The sequence below is a fragment of the Myxocyprinus asiaticus genome, chromosome 9 (assembly GCF_019703515.2).
Source record: "Myxocyprinus asiaticus isolate MX2 ecotype Aquarium Trade chromosome 9, UBuf_Myxa_2, whole genome shotgun sequence".
Lineage (NCBI taxonomy): Eukaryota > Metazoa > Chordata > Actinopteri > Cypriniformes > Catostomidae > Myxocyprinus > Myxocyprinus asiaticus.
This window is the reverse complement of record NC_059352.1, coordinates 41,013,412-41,029,105: the sequence shown is the minus strand read 5'-3', so window position 1 is coordinate 41,029,105 and position 15,694 is coordinate 41,013,412. Positions and strand designations below refer to the sequence as shown.

At 38.9% G+C, this 15,694-nt stretch overlaps 1 protein-coding gene across 5 annotated transcripts in view; it reads right to left on the bottom strand.

The window, feature by feature from the left end:
• pcnt (pericentrin) overlaps positions 1–15,694 on the bottom strand; it is an 86,852-nt gene that overhangs the window by 62,026 nt on the left and 9,132 nt on the right. For all 5 annotated transcript variants that reach the window (XM_051707021.1, XM_051707022.1, XM_051707023.1 and 2 more), the window contains 3 exons: positions 4,096–4,245; positions 3,673–3,768; positions 1,484–3,496 (listed from right to left, as the gene is read on the bottom strand). In XM_051707021.1, coding sequence (XP_051562981.1) covers positions 1,484–3,496; positions 3,673–3,768; positions 4,096–4,245 — 2,259 coding nt within the window. The remainder of the gene's footprint in view (positions 1–1,483; positions 3,497–3,672; positions 3,769–4,095; positions 4,246–15,694) is intronic.

Below are 15,694 nucleotides of genomic sequence, written 5' to 3'. Positions count from 1 at the left end.
ACAAAATGTAATATTTAAAATTCTGGTTTTCCACCACTGAAAGTTTACCCTGAACTTGTATAGCAGGATACGGTGTAACACCCCTGCCGCTGTTTATCTCTTGACTCAGCAGGCATAAATGCTTCTTGTTTTACAACCTGCCCCTAACTGTCTGGCAGTATTAAAATAGTCAGCATTTGACTGACGCTAAACAGTGCTACTTATGTTTATTTAGCTATTTCTTTTATTTTTATTTATTCTTTATTTAAACGATCAGCAATTGACTGATACTGAACATACAGTACTGATGTTTATTAAGCTATAATTTTAATTTCTTTTTTTAAATTGTCAGCAACTGACTGATCCTAAATATTCAGTACTGATTTTTATTTAGCTATTTATTGTATTTTTACTTCTTTATTTAAATGGTCAGCAACTGACTGATACTAAACTTACAGTACTGGTGTTTATTTAGCTATTTATTGTATTTTTATTTATTCTTTATTTTCTCAGTGTTCATTTTTAAAATTTGTTGACAATGTATAATAATAATGTCAAATATTCTTTGATAAAAGAAATTGTTTAAGAAAGCAGCCTTCTGAGTACCTTTGCATAGTCATATCGGTGCACAATCCACATAGAAAAGGTTTTCATTCCAGCTCAAAAATTAACAATATCGGCCACCATATCGGTAATCGGTGAATTTTCCCCCTCTAAAATTGGTATCGGTCTCAAAAATCCCATATCGGTTGGACTCTAATCACAGCAGGTGCACTGAAGGTCAGATTATACATTATCAAACATATAATATATTTTTAATGTGTTTATAATGATTGATTATGATAGATAAGATGCGATTGCGAATGCGCGCCCCCATATGGTTTACATGCAATGCAAAGTGGGATTCTGAGTTCGTGATAGAAGCATAGAAGGTTCTAAAAACCTAGCCCTTCCACTTTTCCAGCACCGGAAGTGGTTAGAATGAGTGAAGGACTGAATGGGAGAAGGCTCGAGTGTACCGACTAGTTTGTATACTATTTGTTTGACATTAGAAAACATGGCCGCATCGCTGCATCAAAACAGTGCGCTCCAATGGTAACAGCTTTAAACTTTTATTTAGTGATTGTTTGAATGTTTGTAACATAAAAATAAAGATATTGTGATGTTGAAAAGACTATGAGCAGCTGGTTCATTATGACAACCACCTGAGTCCCTCTTTTGCTGGTAAATAGCAGCAGAAATGCAGATCACACTGCTTTGATCATACACGTCTGAGCCGAGCTTATTGTAATCAAACCGGTTTGAATGAACGTGTGAAAGGGTTAATGTGTTAAATTGTCAGCCTTAAATATTTTACGCAATCTGAAACGTTTTAGATTCTGAAAAGTTTTACGCAATCTGAAAACACAAAAGGGCATTTCTGATGCATCTAGCAGTTTTTTCAGGCAGTTATTGGTTGAATATGCTAAATCTTTTAAAAGAGCAAGTTGATTAACATTCAAACCTCAAAGTCCTTCAGCTCTGATTCTAGAACCTCCTCCATGCTCTTTGCTTGGTCCTCCAAAGCTTGGAGACGTCTCTCCAGGGCAGCCTTCTCCTCCTCCATGTTTGTGAGGTTCTCTTTAAGGCATGTTAATTTAGACTCGAGGTCAGTTTTGTCCTTCTCCAAATCTTGCAACCTTACAAGATTCTCCTGTACCTCAGCTTTGAGTTGCTGAAGCTCCATATTTGCTTGGTCCACCTCTAGTGTCCTTTGACCAAGCAACACTGAGGTAGCCTGGTTTTTTTCCCTTTGTTGCTCCAGCTGAGAAAGAATATCATCTCTCTGACCTTGCAAAGATGAAAGCTGCCTCCCAAAGAGAGTGTGAACCTCACTACTCACAGAGTCACCTGCTGCTTTCTGCTCATGGACATCCCTCACTAGCTGCTCTTGTCGTTTGAGCTGTAGCACCAATTGTGCCTTTTCCTCCCTTAGTTCCTTCAGCAGCTCCTCTGTTGTTAAAGTAGAGTTCTTACCATTGGAATCAATGTTGTCAGGCAACATGCTTTCATTGTCCTGACGCAATAGTTGTTTTTGGCTCTGCAGGTGGCTAAGTATGTTCTTTAGGTTGTCTTCCTGATGCATTTTCTGGCTGATAATATCCTCACAATTTTCCCTTTTCTCCCGTTCCATCTCCAGTTCCCACTTGGCTTCCTCAAGCTCCTCTGAAGCTTTGCTCCAGCGCTCCCGCGCCTCCTCGACCTCTTCTGCAGAGCGGCGGACTTCCTCTTGAAGAACCTCAAGTTGTCGTTCCCGGTCTTCTAACTGTTCCGACAAGTCTCTGCATTGCTGGATCAGAAGCTCTTTTGCCAAGTCCACAGTGCCTGCACTCTCATTCAACTCTTCAATGACTGAGGTTGAATTTTGCCACTGGACATCAGTGAAGGACATTTCACCAGGTGGGTTCTCATCAATGCTTGGATCTACAGACAGTCCTTGCTCTGACTTATCCCAATCAGATGTGACGTTGTTAGGGTGATCTGTCATGTGAAATATGACCTCACTCTCTAGCTCAAACCTGGACATTGATTTCTCCATCAGGCTCCGTTCTTCCAGACTGCCTTCAATTAGTGAGCTTTCTTGAAGCCCTTCAGAGGCCAAGTAACGCTCCATCAGCACATCCTGGAAATCACCTGCAGAGACATCAAAGCTAAAAACGTCCCTGACAGCACACTCAATGGCCGTCTCCTCTTTGTGGTGCCCTTTGAAGACATTGCTCCATTGTATTTCTGCACCAAAGTCTTCAGAAACACTTGTATGAGAATCGACATGTTGCCGTCGGGCTTGGTCCAGAAGCTCCTGAATGCGACTGATCTCATCCGAGTGATCCTCCTGAAGCTGCTTGAGCGCAGCCTTGTGAGTGTCGGTAAGCTGGGCGAGATTCAACTCCCTTTCCTCCTCTAGAGTCTGAAGCCTGAGATCATAATTGGAAATATCAGCTTCATATTTAGAACGTAAATGGAGTCCCGATTTCTCCTCTTCCTGAAGACGATTTTGAAGCTCCTTGACATGGTTGTCCAGTCTGGCCATTTCTCGGTTCAGCTCATCTTTCTCTGCTTTATACTGCTGGGCCTCGAGGGCTTGTTTCTCAGCAAACTTTAGTTTTGCCTGAACCTCAGACAGATAAGCTTCCATCACAGTCCTCTCATTCTCCAAACTCTGCACCTTCTTATGAAAGGCATCTACTTGTTCTTGAGCTTGCCGGGTGTTTTTACGCTCTTCTTCTAGCTCGGCTCGAAGCCTTTTCAGTAAAGTGTCAGAGTTTGAGTCAAGACTGTTCTCTGGGAACAGAGGGCTCACAGTACATTCATCCAAACCAAAGAGTTGGTCAAGTCTTGGCTCCAATTGATCAGGGTTTCTCTGGGTAAAAGCATGTTGAAGCTGAGAGAGGGATTTCTCCATGACACCCAGTTTCTGTTGCAAGTCTGTGATCTCAGCTTCCTTTTGGGCTAAGAGGCACTGTTGGTCTTTGGTCACCTATAAAAAGGAAGGAATGCAAAGTCTTAGGAAAAAAAAAAGTGTCAGTGGAGCTTAATATGCTCAAACCAAGTAATCATACATTTATAAATGGCAATTCTTGAATCTAAAATTGCCAGAGATTTTGAATAATATTTTGAATAACTTTTGTTATTAAAAGACACAGGTTGACTGACCTGTTGTGACTCCTCCAACTGTAGATGCAGCTGGTTTTGAGCAGCCTGGGTCAGATCCACACATCCTTGACTTTTACTACACAGGTATTCTTTTGTCTGGGAAAGAAATACATTTTCAACATTTCACATCTGAGCATCAACACAAAATGTATTCAGATACTTCTTTAGTGCCATGGCTAGTTCAGTCAATTTCAAACCGAAACTCTTGAGAATGCTGCCATTATGAAAACATACCGGGAACTGAAATAACTGATTCATAGCAAATTAGGAGGATAAGAATAACAATTTACATTATATAATTTTTTTACATTTAGGCCAATTTAAGTTAAACTAGTGGATGTCAATCCAGCTACTAGTATGACCCGACCTCCATCTCCAGGAGAAGGATTGAGAAATATTAATGTAGACCTATTAGGCCTTTACCTGCTGCAGCTGCTGCTGTAGAGCCTTAATCTGACCCGTGAGCTGCTGTGCCTGCAGCTGTACCTGGTCTCTGCTCTGCAGCGCCACCTGCAGGTTCTTGCTCAGCTGTGAAATGATCTCATTCCGCTTTTCCACTGCAGCCTGTAATTGCTATATGAAGCATTAAAGGGTTAGAAAAATACTGCATATTCATCCTCATGTCATTCCAAACCTGCTTCTGTAGATCACAAGAGCAGAAATTAAGAATGTTAGCTCTGCTCTTTTTTCCAGTTAATTCAAATAAATAATGACAGAGGCTGTTAGTCCCAACATTCTGCCTTAAACTCACTTTTGCATTTCACGGAAGAAATAAAAGTCATGAACAACATGAGGGTGAATTTTCATTTTGGTGCAAACTAGTCTTTAACACGTCATTTCAACAGTATAATTTAATGCAGACAGCTGAATTAAGCTAACATGAAATAACAATTAATACTTTTACAGTATTTATTAATCTTGGTTAATGTTCATTTCATCATATATTTTTAAAAGTCATACATGTTAACATTAGTTAATGTATGGAGCTAAATTCATGACTAAAGTCTTTGAAGCATAAAAGCATGGTGAATTGCTCTAATCGAAAAAATTAATGCATTGTATTATCAGCGCTTGCATTTAAATGCGTTGCATTTACAGTGCTTGCATTTTGGGAGGCTGAAATTTAACATGGTTACAGAAACAAGAAAATAAAATAAAATATTACAATAAAAATAATAAATTAATGAAAAATTAATTAGACCTAAATCAATAAACAATAGGCCTACCTTTGTGCATGAGTTGGTACAAAGTGACCACATGATATAGTATTAAATTCAGAAGGAATGATGTCGATGTTATACTGCATCTACTGGGAAATTGTCAGTCTTGGCGCGTCTTTCCATTAGGGTTGCAGCAGTATACCGGTTTCACAGTATACCACAGTATGAAAATTGACGGTTATCATACCTTGTACATTTGCTTATCTACGGTATTGAGAAAGAAAAAATGCAATTGGACGGAGAATCTCACCTGTGCGTGCGCATCTCCTTTCCTCCTCGACTGCCTGTCAGACTCGTCAACTTGTGCCACACACACACATGCAGCGGAGAAAATGTCAGAGAGAAGCGAGGCGAGGAAGTGAGTGTGTGTGTATGTGTTAAAGCAGTGTTTCTCAGCTGGTGGGTCGCAGGTCTATTCGGACTGGGTCACGGACAGCAGGGAAAGAATAATGACATGGTTCTCCCATTGAGGATATTTCGGCGGTCGCCAGGGTGATAGCCTATTTAGGACTGTCAAGGCAGATTTAATGATAATCTCACAATCAGCTAAAGGCTTCTCATCTGCACTTTCGCACAAGAGTAAAGAGCTCACGATCATGATATGGTCTTCTCTCTGGCACGCGCGTGCAACAACCGGGCTTCCCTCAATATTGCGGAGCACAGACCTCAAAACCGATGTGACCAATTTAAATTCTAGTGAGACTTTTCTAGTTTAAAGTGTTACGGAGGAAGTCAAGTCAAACCCATCAAACAGTTGGCAGCCCTGACATGCCAAACAGCACTGAGGAGGAAAAGAGCAACACTGTGCCATGCGCTAAATTTTTGTTTCATTATAAAATAAATCACCTTTACGAAATTGTTTCACGATTTTACATGAGTAAAAGTAACTTATATTTTGACAAAATGTTATAGTTTCATATGAAATAATCTAAAAGGTAGAATCTATTAGACCTCATTTTATATCAACAGTGGCATTTTTCAAGATGTGTTTCAGCTAGTATTTATTATTTTTTCATAAATACTATAATTTGTTATTATTACTATTATTTAAGACTAGCTACACTGACCATGGTAATGAGGAGCCTTTTCTCCTGTGTAATATGTATGTTCTGTTTGAAATATGTTTGAAATTAGAAACAAACAGGATAATAATGGGCTCATGTAAGTAAATATGCTCTTCAATTTTTAAAAGGGGGGACAGAAAACTTCCTGTAGCTTTTGTTGACATCAACTACAAAAATAATGTCACTTGATGCATGTACTTGTACTTGAAAACCATGAACAAAACAGGAAATGCGACCCAGGATACATTAAATACAGGTTACATGTATTTACTATGGTTGGTCGCCACTTGATTTCCAATGTAAAATCTGGGTCCTGAAGCAAAACCAGTTGACAACCACCGAGTTAAAGGTACAGACAGGAGCAGTCTGGCTGTGCTGTCGCACACCTACAGTGTATGTTAATTATTAATAATCATAGGACATTACTTTAAAAGCTCACACAGCTAATGTTATTTTTCATTTAGTAGTTAATTGAACATGCTCTGCTAACATATAAACTAACATGCTTTAGTTATATAACATGTTACAGTTACATGCTTTTTTTTTCATGTTTATAATTCGGTTTATTATTATAATTTATTTTCAAAAGGGAGACTTTTTTTTTTTTTTTTACACATCAATAAAAAAAATAGTTAAGTTTCAATTATAAATATAGCTGCAAGCAGCGATACCGGGGTCAAGCCAATTATTGGCACCATGAGCAGCAAAAGCAGCTGTGACATGTTTTTGGTTAGAGTCCGATGAACAGTGTATGAGGAGTTAGAAAAAGTAAACTCTCAATCATAAAAAAAAAAAAAAAGATTTATTTTAAAATTAACAAAAAATAGCTAGTTCTCAGAACTTTTGTCCAGTATGTGGCGCTGTTCTAAAACTGCTCAGGTAGTATCTGGGCATGATGGTTATCATGCAGGAAAGTGTTCAAGAGTGATAAGCCAAAATATCCATCTCCTGACCAGTAGGGGGCAGTGCATCAAAATGCTGCAGGTAACTTCAGGGCCTAATGGTGATGACACATACCAAGTTTCGTCCCAATCCCTCAAAACGTTGCGGAGATACAGCCTCAAGTTCAATTTTGTGCGTTCTCCATCTAATCTGTTTAAGCGCCATTCGAAAACGATATGGTTTATCAAAATTCTGTGAATAACTTTGTTGTGAGTGCCTCTAGATGATGCAGGCCAATTTTCGTGCAAGTCGGACAAATGGTCTAGGACGAGTTCGAAAAAGTGGGTTTCAGAAAATTCAAAATGCCGGAAAAATTTTAATGACAGAAAATGACATCATAGGGTGCATTAAATCGTCGTGAGCCAAGGAATCAGAGGAAAACAGAATTTTGTTTCTAGGACTCACGGTTCATAAGTTATTAACAAAGTGAGTGCAAATTTGAGCAGTTGTTGGCGCTAGAGGGCTTGAGGTTGAGATGCCAAATTTGCTGTGGTAACAAATCAGACTGTCCTCTACCTGTGTGCCAAATTGCATAACTTTCCCGCAAGCAGTTCTATGGGCTGCCATAAACTCAAGAGCAGAATAATAATTTTAATAACAATAACACTAATTATGTTTTAATTAGTGTTCGTTAACTTCTTTATACTTTTTATGTAGTCTTCACAGACCCAAGAAGCTTGCACCCCGATGGTCGACCTACAGAAGATAAATGAAACTATGCAAATGCACATTTCATGAAAAAAAAAAAAACAGTGATTGTGTAAAAACAGTAGATTGTAGCCTCCAGCACAAAAATAATTCCAAAACTATGTATTTAATTATATAGTTTGATTATTTAAGAAAATAACTTTGAACATTTCTCAGTGAGCTAAATTACAAGTATTTATAAAGTTATGCACAACTCTGTGAATGAGCGACACTATACAGTCAGATTTCAGCACTTCACAAAGGACAGCAAAGAAGCATTTAAAAGTGCGTCGCATGTTTGTGTTAAGTTCAGGTTTGGGAAACGCACGAGAAAAAGGAAAGAACGTTTGCAACTCAGCATGTAGAGAACGCTCATAAGAGCTAAGACACATAGTTAAGCACGCAGCCTTTGTTTCTCATGATCATCGCACTTGGCTGGGAGCACTCTCCGTTTCAGTTAAGTGTTTAGAAGCAATGGCATGCAAAGAAAATAGTGCAAAACAATGAACATAAATTGAGATATAAAGCTCTCACTCCCTCATTACACATGCATTTTGTGTAGTGTAGGTGGTGCTCGCATCACGGTTTCAGGGGTGGCCGTTGCCATATTTATAATTAACAAGAACTCCATTGCGCTAAGTCACATACACACACATACAGTATATGTATTTACTAAAATCAAGGTAAGTAAACACAAATTTCATTATCCAAAGTTGTTTTGGATCGGTTTTACCTTACCTCAAGGAGAAATGCCCTGTCAACACACTTTAATATGCAGTTGACCACAGATTTTAAACTGGGCTCACTGTTTCTTTAACTGTTGCACTTCATATAGCCTAGTAGTTAAATAAAATCAGCAGGTAGTCAGTTAAACAATAGAAGTCAGTTGTCAGTTGATAAACAAATGATAAAATAAAAATGGCACTTGTGTTTATTATTTATATTTTTTTCAATTTTTATCCCCTTTTCTCCCCAATTTGGAATTGCCAATTCCCACTACTTAGTGGGTCCTCGTGGTGGCACGGCTCACCTCAATCCAGGTGGCGGAGGACAAGTCTCAGGGACAGTTTACACGACAACGTTTTCAACTAAAAACTTTATGCGTTTTGGCTGTTTGGGCCTGAAAACGCAAACTTTTGAAAACGTGTTTCAAAGTGCACGTTTTTGAAAACGATGCCGTTATCGTATCCATGTAAACATATGGTTTAAATAAACAATTTGGTTGCTTAGGAGACCTGGCCGGAGTCACTCAGCACACCCTGGATTCAAACTCGTGACTCCAGGGGTGGTAGTCAACGTCAATACTCGCTGAGCTACTCAGGCCCCCAGCACTTGTTTATTGTTGATTTGTCTGTCTTTGATTTGCCTACGTGAAACCCTGATGCAAATTTAGCCCAGCATTTATTTTTATTTGTTGTTTATAATTTCATTAGAATTAAGTGAAATATTTTTGGGTATGGTTTATGATTAACATTGACGACATTTAACCCATTGAAATCAATTCATTTTAAAATTAGGTTTCATTTTGCAGTTTATTTTAACCTGGCAAATCTATTTGTGCACGCATAAGCTCCCAAGCCCTGGCTTTCAAATAATCTTTATGAGATTTCCAAAGAATCGTGTTGTTCCGGAATTTTAATGACGTGTATCTTTTCTTCCATGTTTTCAGCAATCTGATATGAGCTCAGTAAATTGTTGCCTTTCAATGACTGCTGCAGCGGCTCAGAAAAATATTAAATATTTTCACCTCTTGAGCGCCGCCTCCGTGCTGCTAGCAAAACCGCCCGCGATTTGCCACTTTCCACGTGCCTCTCATTGAAAATGAACTAGATACTCATAAAAGTTAACGTTCTAAAGGCTTGCTGGTGTGGAACGGCTTTTAGAACGTTCGCTTTGACGCGTCCAGTGGAGACAGCTTCAAGCCATTGGGGCGCATTGCGCACCCGGTGTAGACAGCAACATTGCTTATGCCAGACAATTGGCCAGAAGTCCGAAAAAAAAGGACAGGCTCATGTAAAAGAGGATGCTGTCAGCCTATTACTGCTCATATGTGGCTGTTGTTTGTGTGTTGGATGTTAAGGAGCCTACTTGGATAGAGACAAAATGTGATCAATTATCTGCCGAGCGAAACAGACTGATTCGGTGAGAAGCGCATCACGACCTCAATTCACCAAAACCATATACATTTTCTTATTTGAAATAAAAACAATTGTCTAACTACATTTTCTAACAGGAATATGATGATTATCATATAAAACCTGCGCTTTAGGGACATTCACCAATCAAGAGGTCTGCTCATTACTCCTAGAGGTGATAATGGTGACAAATGTGGTGCTGCACAACGCTTGGTGCGGGTGAGAGCACACTTGGGTGTCCGAAAGGAAGAGGAGATGATGAGAAAAGTCACTGACATTTTTCTGCTCTCTCTGATTTTATCTATTCTATGCATTATTATTATTATTATTATTATTAACCTTAGCTGGGTTTCCCGAAGCACTAAGTAGGACATTAGTAGCACTTTAGTGCTTAATCTCAAAAGGTGCATTTCCCAAAAGCATAGTTATCCAAGTAGTACGTAAAAACGTTCATAAATTAACGCTCTTGAACTGCTCTTGAACTGAACTTAAACATATCTTTCTGGCATCTTTCACAGTTTATCAAAGACAATGGGACATTTAATAAATTGTATTAATATATTTTGATCATTGGAAAGCCATTGTAAACTATTTCAGAGGATAAAAAGTGTTGCAGAAAATCGCTATGAAATCAATAGGCAGTCTCCACGGTCTGTGCACGCAACGTGATAGGTCTAAATTTACATGAGATTTAATACAGTACAACATTATATTAGCCTTCATTGATTGGCATAATTGTAATGGCAATAGAAAGACGACATGTTCTTATTAAACAGATTAAGACGATATGCGAGTAATGTGACCATGCAGTTTAAAAATGTAATAAATATACCTTAATATATAATTGAAATATGGTTAAAAGAGGAGATTAGAGCGAGAGTGTGCAATGAGAGATTCCCTCTCCTCCTCTTCCTTTCTTCCTCCAATGGCTGGTTCAAAACGGCTCGACTACAGTCTTTTTACAAGGCAGTAACAAATTGCATGATGTATAATGATGCCTAATTTCTTTAATTAAATTCTGTAATAGTTAGGTAATAAATTTTGGAGCCTCGACAAGGTTACAAACAAAATGCATGTTTGTCAGTATTTCCACCTTATTTTCATGTTGAGAAGACAAACTCCTGGACATACTGGCCAAGTGATCAGCAAAAGCTGATCGTTAGGGGGCCTGGGTAGCTCAGTGGTAAAATATGCTGGCTACCACCCCTGGAGTTCACTAGTTTGCTACTTCGAATGCCAGGGCATGCTGAGTGACTCCAGCCAGGCTTCCTAAGCAACCAAATTGGCCCGGTTGCTAGGGAGGGTAGAGTCACATGGGGTAACCTCCTCGTGGTCGCTATAATGTGGTTCGTTCTCGGTGGGGCTCGTGGTGAGTTGGGCGTGGATGCCGCAGTGGATGGCATGAAGCCTCCACACATGCTATGTCTCCATGGCAACGCGCTCAACAAGCCACGTGATAAGATGCGCGGGTTGATGTTCTCAGATGCGGAGGCAACTGGGATTCATCCTCCGCCACCTGGATTGAGGCAAATCACTACACGACCACGAGGACTTAAAAGCACATTGGGAATTAGGCATTCCAAATTAGGGAGAAAAAAAAAAAAAAAAAATGAAAAATTAAGATGTTCTGTAGGATTACTCCTGAGCACTCGTAAATCTACGAGCATTTTCAAGTTATGATGGCTTTGGGAAACAGGAGGCAAAACTTAGATGAATCATAAGATGTATTCTACTATCTAGGCTTTTGTGAAACGAGGCTCAGAGCTGCGCAGTGTGCTCACATCTGCAATTTAAAATGTATGATTAGAAATTTGAACCCATTCACATGTGAGCGATAAGCTTTGTTTCTATCTTGGAAAATCCACAAATGTAGCATATTGACAGCATTGCAACAAAAAAAAAACCTGTAAAATGCTCTGATGTCTACTTTGCTATCGCAAAATCTCGGACTCGTCTTCTGGGTGGAGGTGATGTTTCCTCTGTGCTGTATCTCGTAGCTGTGCTCAAGAGACGCAATCCGTAATTTAATGAGCTGTACGCAAAAACGAGAGCAGGAGAAATTGAGAGGCAATCAAATAAAATGCAAAATATTATTCTGTTTGCCTAACAAGTCATGCATGTGAGTCCTCTATCTAGATGTGAGACTTAAGGAGAACAAGCTTAAATATGTTGAACTTTGACACAGTAACACTGAATTCAACATGTTTTTTTGTAGAAACATCATGCCATGTGTTCCTCTAATAGACTTCATATTAGTAGATGACAGATAATGTATAAATTAATATAATAACAATGAATATAATGTATAATGAATGTTAATAAAAATATTTATTAAAATGGTTGTATTTATTCTTGCAGTGTTTACTACAAAGCAGAAAATAGGAAAATACATATTCTTTGGTGTGTTGGAGTTTCAGAAATGGCTAGAATTTATCTGAACATGAATATTAATAGTAATACAAGTATGTCATTATTATTTCAAAACGTGGTATGATATGGGATTGATTATTTAGCACTCTCTATATTTTAGTTTCTGTACTTGTAAAAAATGAAACAATTTAGTCAAGAATGTTTGAAGGTGAATTTAATTTGGTCAATGCTAAGGGTTTTAGTCTCAGTCAGCAGGAAATGGCCAGAGACCATTCACAGCAAGCATGATGTAAATTGCAAGAGCTGTCAGAAAATCCATTCTGATTGGTTGGCAGCTCTTATGAGTTGCACAGGTTATCATCACTTCATCAGATAACAAAATGTTGTTTAGAATTTACCAGGCTACAACAATAAGCACCTCTGTGGAAGAACTATAGTCAAAAACGACTTGACTTTTGATTAGATTTGCCAAAGCTTGCAAAAAAAAAAAAAAAGAGCAGTTAAGAGTACTGCTTTAAACCGATAGTTAAGCAATTATTTGAATGAACTACCACTTTGTGGTATGTTATGCCACATTAAATAAAGTAAAAAAAACAAAAAAAACATTTAGGGTGCCTCCAAAAGAAATTGCCTAGGGTCTCTCAAAGTCTATAACCAGCCCTGAATCACTGATTGCTGTGTAGGTAGATATAAAGCAGGTTGACCAGTTTATTAAATTAATACGTAAAATGCAATTTTTCCTTTAATATGATTTGCTGGAACATATTTATTTTGTTTTTTTACATTGTACCATAGTGAAAACTGAGCCTTGTTTATTTATTTGCGTTTCCTGAACTACGTCAATATCTGCGTATTAATGTCCGGTGCTGAAGTAAATTATTCCAAATAACCAAGGACTTCTACACAGTTGAAGATTTTTAAAATCAGAAATGTAATTGACAGACATAAAAAATTAACAAAAACTCAAATAATCTTATCTAGGCTAACAGTATATTAATTTCTAGCAAAGACATATCTGCCTATCTTAATTAGTAAATGTCAAAGCTCAGTTTTCAGCTTTTCTAATGTTAGATAATAATAAATAAATAAATAACGTTTCTGGGATTGGCTCCAGTACCTTCACGACCTTACTTAGGATAAGTGGGAATAAATTGTTTTTTTTTTTTTTACAACAACAAAAAAGATATATAAGCTGCAACTTTTACTCAGCGCGTTTACTCGCTTCAAAATCAAAATGCAACACGGGTCAATTATCAACACAGCTTAATCATAGCAGCATGAGCGCAGAGCAGGTGCGGTAATTCGCAGACTGGTCTCAACTGCACAGATTATTTTAAATGCGCTAGTGAACCAGTGAGATGCACGGCGGGGAAAATCGCAAAGCCCGTTTGAATGCGGTACAGAATTGTCTGTTGCAAAACTCTTACACTGGCGGCCAAAAGTTTGGAATAATGTACAGATTTTGCTGTTTTGGAAGGAAATTGGTACTTTAATTCACCAAAGTGGCATTCAACTGATCACAAAGTATAGTCAGGACATTACTGATGTAAAAAACAGCACCATCACTATTTAAAAAAGTTATTTTTGATAAAATCTAGACAGGCCCCATTTCTAGCAGCCATCACTCCAACACCTTATCCTTGATTAATCATGCTAAATTGCTACATTTTGTACTAGAAAATCACTTGCCATTATATCAAACACGGTTGAAAGCTATTTGGTTTGTTAAATGAAGCTTAACATTGTGTTTGTTTTTGAGTTGCCATAGTATGCAATAGACTGGCATGTCTTAAGGTCAATATTAGGTCAAAAATGGCAAAAAAAGAAACAGCTTTCTCTAAAAACTCATCAGTCCATCATTGTTTTGAGGAATGAAGGCTATATAATGCTTGAAATTGCCAAAAAACTGAAGATTTCATACAAAGGTGTACACTACAGTCTTCAAAGACAAAGGACAACTGGCTCTAACAAGGACAGAATGAGATGTGGAAGGCCAGATGTACAACTAAACAAGAGGATAAGTACATCAGAGTCTCTAGTTTGAGAAATAGACGTATCACATGTCCTCAGCTGATAGCTTCATTGAATTCTACCCACTAAACACCAGTTTCATGTACAACAGTAAAGAGAAGATTCAGGGGTGCAGGCCTTATGGGAAAAATTACAAAGAAAAAGCCACTTTTGAAACAAATACAAAAAGAAGAGGTTAGAGTGGGCAAAGAAACACAGACATTGGACAACAGATAATTGGAAAAGAGTGTTATAGATCTTTACCCCATTGAGCTTTTGAGGGATCAGCTAGACTGTAAGGTGCATGAGAAGTGCCCGACAAGACAGCCACATCTATGGCAAGTGCTACAGGAAGTGTGGGGTGAAATGTCACCTGAGTGTCTGGACAAACTGACAGCTAGAATGCCAAGGATCTGCAAAGCTGTCATTGCTGCACGTGGAGGATTTTTTAGATGTGAACTCTGTAGTTTTTTTTATTTATTTATTTTTTTAATAGTAATTTTTTACATTATTAATGTCCTGACTATAAATTGTGATCAGCTGAATGCCACTTTGGTGAATAAAAGTACCAATTTCTTTCCATAAGAGCAAAATCTGTCCATTATTCCAAACTTTTGGCCTCCAGTGTATGTTTCGGTGACGAAACTAAACTCAGCAAAAAGAAATGTCCTCTCAATTTCAACTGCTTTTATTTTCAGCAAACTTATCATGTGTAAATATTTGTATGAACATAAAAAGATTCAACAACTAAGACATAAACTGAACAAGTTTCACAGACATGAGACTAACAGAAATGGAATAATGTGTCCCTGAACAAAGGGGGGGTCAAAATCAAACGTAACAGCCAGTATCTGGTGTGGCCACCAGCTGCATTAAGTACTGCAGTGCATCTCCTCCTCGTGGACTGCACCAGATTTGCCAGTTCTTGTTGTGAGATGTTACCCCACTCTTCCACCAAGGCACTTGCAAGTTCCCGGACATTTCCAGGGGGAATGGCCCTAGCCCTCACCCTCCGATACAACAGGTCCCAGATGTGCTCAATAGGATTGAGATCCGGGCTCTTCACTGGCCATGGCAGAACACTCCTGTCTTGCAGGAAATCACGCACAGGAGCAGTATGGCTGGTGGCATTGTCATGCTGGAGGGTCATGTCAGGATGAGTCCGCAGAAAGGGTACCACATGAGGGAGGAGGATGTCTTCCCTGTAACGCACAGCATTGAGATTGCCTGCAATGACAACAAGCTCAGTCCGATGATGCTGTGACACACCGCCCCAGACCATGATGGACCCTCCACCTCCAAATCGATCCCGCGCCAGAGTACAGGCCTCGGTGTAACGCTCATTCCTTCGATAAACACGAGTCCGACCATCACCCCTGGTGAGACAAAACCGTGACTCATCAGTGAAGAGCCCTCAGTCCAGCCTCTCTCAGCCTATTGCGGACAGTCTGAGCACTGATGGAGGGATTGTGCATTCCTGGTGTAACTCAGGCAGTTGTTGTTGCCATCCTGTACCTGTCCCGCAGGTACGATATTCGGATGTACCGATCCTGTGCATGTGCTGTTACACGTGGTCTACCACTGCGTGGACGAT